The sequence below is a fragment of the Geotrypetes seraphini genome, chromosome 3, assembly GCF_902459505.1.
Source record: "Geotrypetes seraphini chromosome 3, aGeoSer1.1, whole genome shotgun sequence".
In the NCBI taxonomy this organism is placed as follows: domain Eukaryota; kingdom Metazoa; phylum Chordata; class Amphibia; order Gymnophiona; family Dermophiidae; genus Geotrypetes; species Geotrypetes seraphini.
In genome coordinates this window covers 242,272,882-242,286,304 of record NC_047086.1, presented here as the reverse complement: position 1 = coordinate 242,286,304, position 13,423 = coordinate 242,272,882, and the positions used below count along the sequence as shown (strand labels likewise).

Below are 13,423 nucleotides of genomic sequence, written 5' to 3'. Positions count from 1 at the left end.
CTGATTGGCGAAATTTAAAAACGCAGTATAGTTTGCCGGGTCTGTGCTTCCAGACAGATTTGCTGGGACATCAAGCAGCCAAGTGGTATAAATTAATATCTGAATTTTTGAACAAAAAAACCAAAAACTAGTCTTAGAGACATTTGGAGCATTGAGATTTCTGCATCTCAATGGCCACGAATTTGGACTTGGAGGACTGAGACAAACTTGGGTTTTTTTGTTGCATAGAAGTTTTTGGACCCGTTAGATTACAAAAATTAGATAGTTCTAAATCAAATAGATGCTGGCACTGTCATCATGATGTGGGGACCCTGGATCATCTGCTCTTTTTTTGTCCCTTGATAATTAACTTCTGGCAGTCCATTTGGGGTCAAATAAATAGCATACTGGACGTTCCATGGGCATTGACGTATGACGTAGTGCTGTTTGGTACGTTATTGAGTCCAATAACTTCACATAACAATAGACTACTTTTCATCATGATGGGAGTTGCCATACAACTTATTTTGAGAAACTGGAAAAATTGGGGCAGGTTAAACTAGTTTTTGGTGGGAATCCTTATGCCAAACTTATAGATTTGAACGTATGAGTGCAATACAATTGGGACATTATAAGAAATTCAAGGAGGTTTGGGACCCATTGACAAAATTTTGTAAAGATTTATTATAAGTTTAGCCCTTTGATTATATACATCCAGCAGGGTGGGGGGGGGGGGGAGAGGGGGATATGCCTTTAATTTATTATTTGATTGTAATTTTATTTGTTTTGATTATTTGTATTACTCTTGTTTGTCTTTTTGCTATATGAAAGGGAGGGTGGGTGGGAAGGGATATGTATTTATATTATCATTTGATAGATTTAAGTGCTGTTTATTTTGTACATTGTTTGATAATATGTTGCACTTGGTATTGGTTTTAAAAATGAATAAAGATATAGGAAAAAAACCAAAAACATTTTTTTAGATTACGGCAAATTTGTGCAATTTCAAAATGGTTAGAACCCAAATCTTTAAATATACTAATCCACTCATTGATCATCTCTAAAATTAATTACTGTAATTTCCTATTTAAGGGTATTGCTCAAAAAGAGATTAGGCATTTACAGTTAATTCAAAATGCTTCTATTAAAATCATTATGAAAGCAAAAAAGTTTGATCATGTTTCACCACTTCTTAAAACATTTCATTGGCTCCCAGTATCACATAGAATAATTTACGAAATCTGTTTATTATCGCTTAAGGCTCAGCTCTAAGTCCCAGCTTTCATCGAAAGGATTTTAATTCCCTATACCGCTACTAGAATGCTCCAGTCCAATGATCAACATCTGCTAATCGTTCCTTCACTTAAAACTATTAATATGTGAAGATAATTTACAGTGGTACCTTGGTTTACGAGTATAATTCGTTCCAGAAGCATGCTCATAAGCCAAAGCACTCGTATATCAAAGCAAAGTTCTCCAAAGGCCATAGTGCAAACTCAGAAGAGTCGTTCTACAACCAAAGGTTGCTGTGGTGGCCCAGGGGTGGGTACCTGCCTATGGGTGCCGCAGCCCCTTCAGCGGGGTGGTTCCTTCCCGTCCCCGTGTGGCTGCCCTCCCGCTTCGGCTGATGCCTCGGCTGTCTGCCAGCACCTCCCAGCTCCCGATTCAAGTTGGCTGCCATCCTGCAGAAGCATGCGCAGGACCTCTTAACTCCCAAGTCAAGCCAGCCACCACCCTGACAACGTGCATGCTTGCTTGTACATGGCGTGCGTGTTGTTGGGGTGGTGCCGGCTTGACTCGGGAGTTGAAAGGTCCTACGCATGCTTCTGCAGGATGGCGGCTGGCTTGAATTGGGAGCTGGAAGGCGCTGGCAGACGGCAGAGGCATCGGCCAAAGCAGGAGGGCAGCTGCATGGGGGACCCCGAGGGAAGGAAGCCACCCCGCTGAAGGGGCTCCAACACCCACAGACAGGTACCCATTCCAGGGCCATCATAGCTGAGAGCTCGTTTAGCGAGTCAAAACTTGTTTTGTGAGTTAGGTTTGCGGGAGTGTTTTGCTCATCTTGCAAAACACCTCACAAACCACGTTACTTGCAAACTGAGGTTTGACTGTACATCTTTTCGGTCATTGCCCCCCAATTGTGGAATTCCCTGCCAATCTATTTGAGAGAGGAAAGAAATGTTGTTAGATTTAAGTCAGTTGAAATACTTTCTTTTTAAAAACACTTGACTGCTAGACATTATAAAATCATGCTAAAAATCATGCTAAATATCCAACTATCTTTTCTATTAAGAAAATAAAAAAAATACCCTCCTCTTGTGGTTTTCCTGGAATGTCTTATCTACTTTCGATTATTGTACTTCCATCCCTTATCCCATACTGGTCCTGTCTGTCCTGTAAGTCATGTATTTGCTGTATGATTTTTTTTTGTTTCCTTGTATACTGTCATAAATTGTTTTTAGAATTATGCATCACCTTGAATACATGTCAAATAAACTTGAAACTTGTTTCCATAGTGTCCAGCTTTCACATCCATAATTGCCCACTGAGAAAATGAGTGCATAGACAAGTCTGATCTTCATTTGGAGTATTTCCTTTTCTTTGAATACTTTGTCAAGAGCCTTCATTGAAGATCTACCTAGTGCTATTCTGTGGAGTATTTATTCCCTGCTAGTTGCTTCTTTGTTTACAAAGGAGCCTAGAATATTGAAATCCTTTACAACTTCTATTCTATTGCCTTCAAGCTCAAAATCTTTCATCATTTTCCATGTTAATGATTTTCATCTTGTTTATGTTCAGTTTTAATCCCATGTTATGACGTTCAGCTTTGACTGTTCTCAGTAGATACAGCATGTCTTCTTTTCTGCTGGTAATAAACATTGTATCATTTGCATAGCGCAAGTTGTTTATATTTCGGCCACCAACTTTGAAACCAAAGCTCTCTTCTTCCAAATTTGCTTGACTAAAGATGGCTTTGCCGTAAAGGTTGAACAATTAAGGTGACAAAATGCCTCCTTGCCCAATGCCACGTTTTATTGGAAACCAATGTGTTTTGCCATATTCAGTTCTCACTACAGCTTCGTGATTTTCATAGAGGCTCTTTATCAGGTGAGTTACGTGTTTGGGTATTCCCATTTGTACTAGAGTCTTCCATAGTTTATTGTGATACACACAGTCAAAAGCTTTGCTGTAGTCAATGAAACAAAAGTATAGGGGCTTTTAGTATTCTTTGCTCTTCTCCAGTATCCATCTAACATTGGTAGTAATGTCTCTTGTTCCTCAATGTTTTCTGAAAGCAGCCTGAGCTTCGGGTAATTCTTTCTCAACGTATGATTGTAGCCTTCATTGTATTATTTTCAGCAATATTTTGCTGGCATGTGGAATTAATGCAATCATTCTGTTTTTCCATTTAATCTTTAACAATTTCCAATTTTCCTTGATTCATGCTTTGTATGTTCCATGTTCCTGTGTTGAGAATATCTTTACAGCTTCTGATCTCCCTTTTTCTGTCCAGCAACATAAGTATCAGAAAGAGAATGACATGGAGGCCAAAATTTTCCCCACGAATCCCATCCCTATAAGTTCTTTTCCTGTCCTTGCCCCATCCCTGCAAGCTCTGTCTTCATCTGCACAACCCTCAAACATTTTAAAATCATAAGTGTCTGAGGCTTATGCGGTTAAGGCAGCACTTACATGGACAGGGACAGGGACAGCGACAAAACTCGTGGGGACGGGATAGGGATATTGAGTTCCTGCGGGGATGGGGAAAAATTTGTCCCCGAGTCATTCTCTAGTATCAGGACGTCCTGGCAGCTTTATTCTGTCAGCTTCACAAACACTGGGCATACTCTTCCCTAGTAGCATGATGAGTGGTTTCCAACCTAGGGGACCATCTTCAGCACTATATGTTGATTATTTGTCTTATCAGGTTTTCTTGGCAGAATGCAGAAGTAGACTGCCAGGCCTTCCTTCTGCGTAGTATAAATTTGGTGTTGCATCAAACAGGATCCTTCGCCTCCAACTCTGCCTAGTCTGACATCTATGCTGAAACCTGTCCACCTTGGGAGACCCTGCTGGTAGTGAAACTACTGATGGCATAGTTTTCAGCTTCTCAGATGCTTGCAAGCTCCAGTGGTACAACAAGCCCATGTACCATGATAGCATTTAAATTATTTCAAAGCTTAGTGGTAAATCATGGTGGGGATAGAGAATATCATAAGGATGGGGACACATGGTAAATGTTCAATAAACATTATTGGTGATGCTAGACACGGGGAGGGGATAAGGACATATTATTAAGTTTAAGTTTATTAAATATTTGATTAATCGCCTATCACAATTACTAAGCGATGTACAAATAATAACATAAATTTCTAAAATGTACAAAAAAATAAGAGGTAAACATTAACAACAATATAAAAATCATTAAAAACAGACAAATTAAAACAAGGTAATTAAAACTATAACAAGGAAAACAATGGGGTAGAGGGGGAAGAAATACAATTTATGATAGGAAAGAGAAAACGATTAAAGGTAAAATCCAAAAGGAATGGGAAAACAAATAAATTATTAGAAATATAGAGTGGTGATAATAGATGTGGGTATATGGACACGGGAGATGCTGGACATGGAAGTATAGGGGACACAAAAGGGAGATGCTCAACACTGGGGAAATGAAGAGCAGAGATGGAAGATGGATAGCGAGCATGGAGAGAGAAGAAATATCAAATGGATAGGAGATACTGAGAATGAGTTAAGAGGGAAATAGAAACCAGATCCGGAAGCAACATGTCTTGAAAAATAAAATGACCAGACAACAAAAGATAGAAAATATAATTTTATTTTCAATGTTATATGATTAGAATATATCAGGTTTGAAATGTGTATCCTGCCAGCACTGATGTTAAATATGCGGGGCCCGGGACAGAAATTTGCAAGTGGACACCAAAGCCCACTACCAGGCTATATGCCTTCAGCTTCCAGCAGGCTTAGACCTCTGACCAGGAGACAGTTGCTCTAACTCAGTTTCTCAACTTCTTCAAGCCAAGTACCCCCTAAGTCTAATAAATATGAACCAAGTGCCCCTACCCAGGTTCCGCCCCAAACCCCACCCCCATAATAATAGTACACTACGCAGAGAAAATGTTAATTATCATTTATATTCAGTTTTTTTTTCAAAAGAGGTCACGGCAGATGATTTTAAAATATGCAATGTCACCTCAGTAACAACTATAGAAAAATAGACAAATATAGTGCAAAATATAGACAACAGATATAAATTCTCAAAACTGTCACATTTCGATCACTAAATTGAAAATAAATCATTTTTCCTACCTTTGCTGTCTGGTGATTTCATGAGTCTCTGGTTGCACTTCCTTCTGACTGTGCATCCAATATTTCTTTATTTCTGTCTCCTGCATGCTTCCTCTCCTCCAGACCTCATTTCATTCCCCAACCAACATCTGTCTCTGTCCTTCCATGAGTTCAGCTTTTCTTCTTCTCTCCTCCGCCCCCATTGGCAACATGTCTCCCTCTCATTCCCTCCCCTGCTACAAAGGGAGTGGGGAAAGAGAGAGAGAAATCCAGGTCAGTCTGGACACCGAAAAGGCCTTTGACAAGGTGCTGTGGCCCTTTCTGTTTGGGGTTCTCTTACATGGGTGTTCACGGTCTGTTTTTACAGGCAGTGCAGGTTTTTTATCATAATCCAACAGTCTGTTTTGGTTAATGGGGTTTGGTCCACCCCTTTTCCCATCGCTCAGGGTACTCGTCAGGGCTGTCCCCTCTCTCCCTTGCTTTTTCTTTTATCATTGGAACCGTTGCTGTCTCAGATTAAGATGTCTCTTGATATTAAGGGGGTCCTGCTGTCTGATGTCTCAGTTAAAGTGCTGGCCTATGTTGATGATCTCCTGCTGGTTCTCACTGAGCCACAGGAATTCTTAACAGCTCTCCTCAATACCATCTCTCACTTTGGCGGTTTATTTCTGGCTTTACTTTAAACCTTCACAAGTCTCAGGCCCTCCCTCTACTCTCTGTGGTTCGAGATACTTGGTTGCCTTTCCCCTTCCCTTTGCAGTGGGCGGCTGATCATATTAAGTATTTAGGGGTTCTAATTCCTGTTTAACTCTCCCGTTTGTATGCTTTTAAATGTGCAACCTTTATTGCTTGATACTGCTGTGAAGTTGAATATGTGGCGAGCCTACCCTCTTTCCTTGTTGGGCAGGATTCACCTGTTTAATATGCTTTTGTTTCCTAAGTGGCTTTATTTATTCTAGATGCTGCCCCTCTTTTTGAAGTTCCATGAGGAGCGCAAACTACAGAAATCTTTGCAGACTTACCTATGGCAGGGAAAGAGGGTGAGGCTTTCTTATTCTGTTATCTGTATTTTGGTCTCCCAGTGGGGCTTGGGCCTATTGAATGTTAAATTGCTTACTGTTGCCTGTGCCATGAGACATGTAAACGACTGGTTCCGCTCTGCTGAGGACTTCACAGCTACTTGACTTGAACTGTCATTCATGGACTCTGTACATTTTAGTTGTTACCTTCACGTTACTGGTGTACGCCTTCCACTAGTTGCCATGCTGTCACACCTGCTCCCTACGGCTGCTGCTGCTGCTTGGAGGTGGATTTCCAGACGTCATCACTTTTCCACTAAGGCTTCTTCATACTTGGCTATAAGACACAATCCCCAGTTTCCAGTGGGCACTTCCTCTCCAGACTTCAGTCGCTGGGCCCAGAGTGGTATTATCTGTTTCTTGCCCTCATGGATTTACAACAAGAGTTTTTTCTCCACAAGACGTTTTTCCTTACTTGCAACTCAGGAATTACATTCGGAGTCTCTGTTGGACAGATTTACGGAGGATGTCCAGGAGGAACTGGGATTTCTTTTCACTCTGGACCCAGAATAAAGTTTCCCTGCGTTACCATCATAGAGTGCTTCTGGACTCTTCTCCTGCAATTATGTACCATGCTTATCGGAGGCTAAATTCAAGTCCATTGTTATTGCCATTCGAAAGATCACGGTCAACGTGGCCTGCTGGGAGCTACATTATAAATTTGCACTTTGTCTCCACCTGCCTCCTCACCGGGCTTATTTGACTGGGGTGGCCCAGTCCTCTCATTGTCCTAAATGCGGCTGTTGAGAGGCCACCCTGGGTCACATGTTCTGGCTGTGTCTACCAGTTCAATGTTTCTGGGACTTGTTGTTGAAGGCCATTTTCTCTCTTTGGCAGTGTGGCATGAAGCTGGAGGCTCTGATCTATTTGCTGTCTTTTCTTTGCAATCATAAAGGTTATGCTGCTTTTATTCGGTGGGTGGTACTAATGGGAAAAAAGACCGTCTTCTTGCTGTGGCTGGAGCAGCGGGCCCCTGCCCTTCAGCTATGGCGACAATATATGACTATGCTACTGAAAATGGAGTGCACACAGCTCAGAAACTTGGACTTTATACCGGGACGGAAGTTTATGCATATCTGGGGACCCTTTTGGAATTCCTTTTCCCCAACTGCGAGAAGTAGACTTTTGAACTTTTGAGATCTTGATTGGTTTTACTGAGGTTATATTGCTTGTAGTATTCTTTCTTTGTCCTCTTTTTGTGTTATTTATTTTTTTCTATCTTTATTTTTTCTTCTATTTTCTTGCTGTTGTTGATACGGGTGAATGGGTGGGTTGTGAATGGGGGGAGGGTGGGCTTGGAGTGGGAGGTTGTTATTGAAAATTGTTTAAGCTGGCGACTTGTTGATCTATGCTGTTTCGCATTTTGTATTACCGAGTTTATACTTGTTCCTTTGTTGCTATTCAGCTCAATAAAAATGATTTAACCATAAATTACAGTTATACAGAATTTTGTCCCTCTTATACTTTTAATAAAATAATAACTTTTGGAGGCTTGTGCGGATGAAGTCAAACTGAGCTTGCGGAGACAAACTTTGTCCTCATTTCATTTTCTTGAGGGAGTAGGAATTAGTAGTTGGATTAATCATGTTAATTTTTGTGCTCATCTAACTGCAAGTGAAGAACCATAAAAAATAGAAAGTGAAAAATAAGCTGGCAGCTCGGGTATCTTAGCAATACAGATTGATGGGTTAATTGGTCGTTTTAGGGCTTTTATGCTTTTTGTTTTGCAGTATTGGGCTGTGTTACTGCAAATGTTTGTTTCTATTTGGGGGTCTTATAGACCAGTATTTTTCAACCTGTAGTATGCATACCCTAGGGGGATGCAGGCTGGCCACCACCCGGGATCTCTCCCTGCCTCTCCCACCCACTGAAACCGCAGCCGTGTCTGATTTCTCCCTGTCTCCCCGCCCCACCCCTAAAACCAACCCTGGCACCTGACACCCCCCCCCCCCCGATGCCAACACAGCAACAGGGACGGGCCAGGTGCGAGTAGCGATTGCACAAGTGGCCGGCCCACAAGCCTTCCCTTCAAAGTCAATTCTGACGTTGGAGAGGAAGTTCCGGGCCAGCCAATCGCTGCATGGCTGGCCCGGAACTTCCTCTCCAACATCAGAATTGACATCACGGGGAAGACTTGTGGGCCGGCCGTTTGTGCAGTCGTTGCACGCACCTGGCCCGTCCCTGTTGCTGCATCAGCATCGGCGGTGGAGGGGGGAATGGGGTGGTGGGGCAGGGAGAATCAGTAGCGGTGGCTTCAGGGGAGGGGAGGGGCAGGCAGGGAGAGAGTAAGAAAAAGTTGGGGGAGGGAATGGAGTGTGTTGGGTGGCGGGGGGGGCAGGCAGGGAGAGAGGAAGAAAAAGTTTGACTCTTGGAGGAACAGAGATGTTGGTTGGGGAATGGAATGAGGTCTGGAGGAGAAGCATGCAGGAGGAAGAAAGAAAGAAATATTGGATGCACATTCAGAAGGAAGTGCAACCAGAGACTCATGAAATCACCGTACTGCAAAGGTAGGAACAATTATTTTATTTTCAATTTAATTATCAAAATGTGTCAGTTTTGAGAATTTATATCTGCATTATGTTTTGCACTATATTTGTCTATTTTTCTATAGTTGTTATTGAGGTGACATTGCATATTTTAAAGTCATCTGTCTTGACCTCTTAGAAAGCCCCCCGAATATAATTAACATTTTCTCTACATAGTGTGCTTTGTGTTTTTTTAATTTTGTGGTTACCATTATGTATTAAGATTATATTGTGAGTATATGAAAAATGGATGGAAGAAATTGCATTACAATTAGTACTGTTGTTATGGGGGTGGAGTCAGAGGTGGAGTTTGCATGGGTCTGGGGTGGAGCTTAGATTTGGGTACCCGGTTGTATTTGTTAGGCTTAGGGGGTACTTGGTTTGAGAAGGTTGAGAAACTCTGTTATAGACCAGGGTTTCTCAATGCACGGTATACAAACCCCAGAAGGAACGCGGGTTGACCGCTGACTGCTGCCCCCCCACGCTGCTGTTGCTCCCCGCCCCCTGCCACCACAACTGTAGGAAGGGAAAGGCCAGGGCACACAGCGATTGCACGCTGCCGGCCTACAAGCCTTCCCCCAATGTCAATTCTGATGAAAAATGGATGGATGAAATTGGATGAAAATGGATGGAAGAAATGCTTTACAATTAGTATTATTTATTTATTTAAAAAATTTTTATACCATTAAACCTAAACAGTTTATATATCGTTACATACATAATTCAGTAAGACCAGGAATTTGGGCGGAGTTTGGCCGGGGGCTCAGTTGGTATTTGTTAGGTTTAGTGGGTACTTGGTTTGAAAAGGTTGAGAAACACTGTTATAGACCACTCCTTATAAAACATTGAGGTGGTTTACAATAGTTGGGGAGCAGGAAAGGAACTGCATCAAGTTAGAAAAGGACAAAAAAACAAGAACGTTTTCCAAAGAAAGAGACTGAAAAATGTGCTTTGGGTAGTATTCTGAAGGCTTTAGCTAATATGTTATAGGTTTTGTTTTTTAAGAAAACCAAATATTGAATAATTCTGCATGATGATATTTTCAATTTCCCTCAGATCATTGCATTGATGCAGCCACTCCACAATTGATTTGGCAGTATCATAATTTAGTGGAAGTAAAATCGACTGTGTTTTTAATCTGACACAAGAAATTCTGTAATAAAAATGGCTGTCCTCCTACTTCTGATATGTTTTTTTGTTGTTGTAGTTGCATGTCAGCTATGAAAAACATAAATCAGGTGTTAGGAATCAAGCATCTTTCGAATAAAAAGAACTAAGGAACTGTTCCCAGGTTTACATTTTAGATTTTTGTAATGTTTGTTTTTCTTTTCTTTTTCAGATCAAAGGTCCACTGTTAAAACACCAAAGAATGTACCTGATACAGAGGAAGATGAGGGAACTCAGTGGAGTTGTAGTGCCTGTACTTTTCTGAATCATCCAGCATTAAACCGTTGTGAAGAATGTGAGATGCCCAGACATTTCTGAGCCAGCAGGCCTACTATGCTCTGTAAACAATAGGACAACCAGAAAGGATTCATCTATCTTTCCACGAAGGAGGAGAAATATCCTCCTTGGTTACATACAAAATCTATAAACTTGATCATGTGACTAAGATGGCTTTTGTTAATGTTAAACTTCAGCCCACAGAGTTAATAATACCTCAGTATTCTTTTGTAGGCAGTTGGAATTGATCAACAGAAAGTAATCTGCTGAAAAGACTTGGTTACCAGCTGCCTAAACCATGGACAGTATTACCAATATTCTAGCAAAAATCTCTTGCACTGTGTCTAGTACTTGGATGCTCCCAGTTTCCTTTCCTCACTGTCACCATTGTTTTTAGTTTGGTTTTATTAAGTTGGGGAAAAAAATGGAACGATTGATTTGTATGTTTTTAGCAAATTTTTAGAAGAACACTAAATGCACAGAAGAAATTAGGGAGAAATAAGAGAAATGATCGGTATAAACTGTTGCTGCCACAAAGTGCCTGTTGACAGAAGGACCTCACACATCAGTTCGGTGGTTCCCTCATTCAATATGTCTTCCTTGAAACCTTCTCGAGCATCAGTACAGTCAAATCAAAAGGAAAACTTGCATGCATTGTCTGTACAATACACAGTGAAATAACCCAAAGCTTTTTCCTCTGTACATAGTTATAGAGCCTGCTCCGATTTCTTTTCCTTACCTTTATTAATTTCTTGTACTTCTGTATGTACAGTATAGTGTAATAGGTTTTTTTTTTGTTAACTAACTTTCTTTCTTTCCCTCCTTTTCAAGCTGATTAAGCACAATCATGTCCTCCTTAAGCTTTTATTTGAGAAAGGTGATGCCTTAAGTAAGAGCATTAATGATATGAATCTATGCACAAAATAGCTTTCTTCTGCTCATTCTGTACATTGCTGTTGTAGATGCTGAAGTTCTGTGAAGACCTGCAGATGCAGTGTGGTAAAAAAAAAAAATGCAGGAAACATTTGAAGGGTTATTCATATAGTTCACTCTGTACACTGATGTTTTTTATGGTGGGTGACACAAGGCAACATCTTATCTAAAATAGGGAGGCTTAAGGGTAGAATTATCTAGTCATCAACAATAGTCATCAACATCACATTTACTTTTGTCACCTTGGTTGCCAGCACACCCTTGGTGAAGATCACTTCCTTGAAATTAAAGTCCAATCCAATCCTTGGTTTTATATACCAATTAATGATTTTATTTAAAAGGGCTTCACTTAATGGACATAAGTTCCTCAGAGAACATTACTTGTAGCATTTTTGAGCAAGTAGATATTCAAATGCATCAGAAACATGAAGCTATTGAAATTTTGTTTTCCTTTTTGTTCCAAATATTTCACAACCTACCTAGATAGAAAATATGGTGCCAATATAATAATTTACATAGCACAATCTATTAATAAGCACTGTACAAGATGATTTGTATGGGGGTTATGTTTCTATCTCACAGATTATAACACAATTTGTGCACTATGAGGTCAGGAGAGTTGCTTTAGGTCACACAGTGATAAGAGGACATGGACTCAATCCAGGGTCTTTAGATTACCGTATTTCCCCGCATATAGGCCGCCAAAACTGCCTATACAAATTTTAAAAGCTAGTAGATAAGCTGCCCCATTGTATTAGCCACGGCTTATCTACCAGTAACTGGGACGGCCTATACAGTTTTTAAAAATCCTCCTCCCCCCTGTACCTCCCTCGCTGGACGAACTGCTCCTCAAATCGTGGCCAGCATGCAGGGCAGGAGAGATCTTTTTGACTCGAGAACTGACGGAAAAGGCACGCAGAAAACAGCGCGGGGCCGGGCTAAATATCGAAAAGATCTCTCCTGCCCTGCACTGCTGGCTAAGATTTGAGGAGCAGCGATTCCAGTTTGTCCAGCGAGGGAGGTAAGGGTGGGGGGGATGATTTTTAAAAATTGTAAAGGCTGCCCCAGTTTTGCAAGCTGCACCCACTGTGCCCACTTGCAAAACCCATATATGGGCCGCGGCCTATATATGGGGAAATACAGTAATATCTATTTTCTTCAGTTGCCACTGCACTACTAGCTGTGTTATTTTCAGAAGACAAGGCTGAGTTGTGGTATGGGGATTAAATATATAAATCAAGTTGATAAAAAGCAAAAGGGCTTTCTGTATTACCCTTTCAGTTACCTATTGAAGGGAAGGAAGCAAGCAGGAGTTTTTATATTAGAATAATGAATCCTATTCAGGGGATTGTGAATGTACATATATAAAAATGAGAAAAGGAATTATGCAATATAAAACCTTATTATAAGTATTTGATTGGGAGAGAAGTGAGTGCTAAAAATGTAGCAAAAACGAGAAAAATACTGTCACCCACTGTAAACATTTGCCAGTGTAATTTTTATTTTTTTAAGAATAGAAATGTTACAGGTGATATATGTAAACACAAATGGCCTTTGTTTTGAAGGCAGTGCATTTTATAAATGGGATGAAAATTGGTAATCCCAAATAATCAGGCAGTATACCCAAAGCACTTGCATCCAATGCATTTTATTTAAAAAAAGACACAAAAAAGCTTTGTTTTTAAGCTTCATCTGCAGTTCTATGTGAAGATTGACAAATCAGTTTTTACCTGTTTTATTAATAAAACCTAATTTGGATATCTTGAGTTGATGGTTTTGTGATTTAGCTGGGTAAACTGTCTTTGTAACAGATAAGTTATTTATAAAAATAAAAAAATTATTCCAATATTTGGCTTCTTGGGATTTTTTTTTTTTTTTTTTAAATATTGAATCTATTTTACTTTAAAACAAGTCTTGGGGGTGTTCCAGATATTATCAAATATAGCACACAAAATTAAATTCTGTTGCAGAGAAGCTGTTAACCTCCTTTATTCACAAACTTTGCAGAAGGGTATCATTTGTATCTTACAACTCCTCCCCTTCACCAGTGGAGAATAGCTTCCTCTTCAGTTTTTCCTTCTGTAAGCAAACTGAGGTGGTGTTTTGATCTGCTCTGCTTCATTTTATTATTTTCAGGTATTGTCCACCATT

At 40.3% G+C, this 13,423-nt stretch overlaps 1 protein-coding gene across 5 annotated transcripts in view; it reads left to right on the top strand.

Moving 5' to 3' along the window:
- The window catches only part of TAB2 (TGF-beta activated kinase 1 (MAP3K7) binding protein 2), a 193,091-nt gene extending 181,696 nt beyond the window's left edge, over window positions 1–11,395 (top strand). For all 5 annotated transcript variants that reach the window (XM_033936904.1, XM_033936903.1, XM_033936906.1 and 2 more), the window contains exon 7: window positions 10,236–11,395. In XM_033936904.1, the coding sequence (XP_033792795.1) occupies window positions 10,236–10,381 (146 nt within the window). In that variant the 3' untranslated portion in view covers window positions 10,382–11,395. The remainder of the gene's footprint in view (window positions 1–10,235) is intronic.
- Window positions 11,396–13,423: the final 2,028 nt, after the last annotated feature.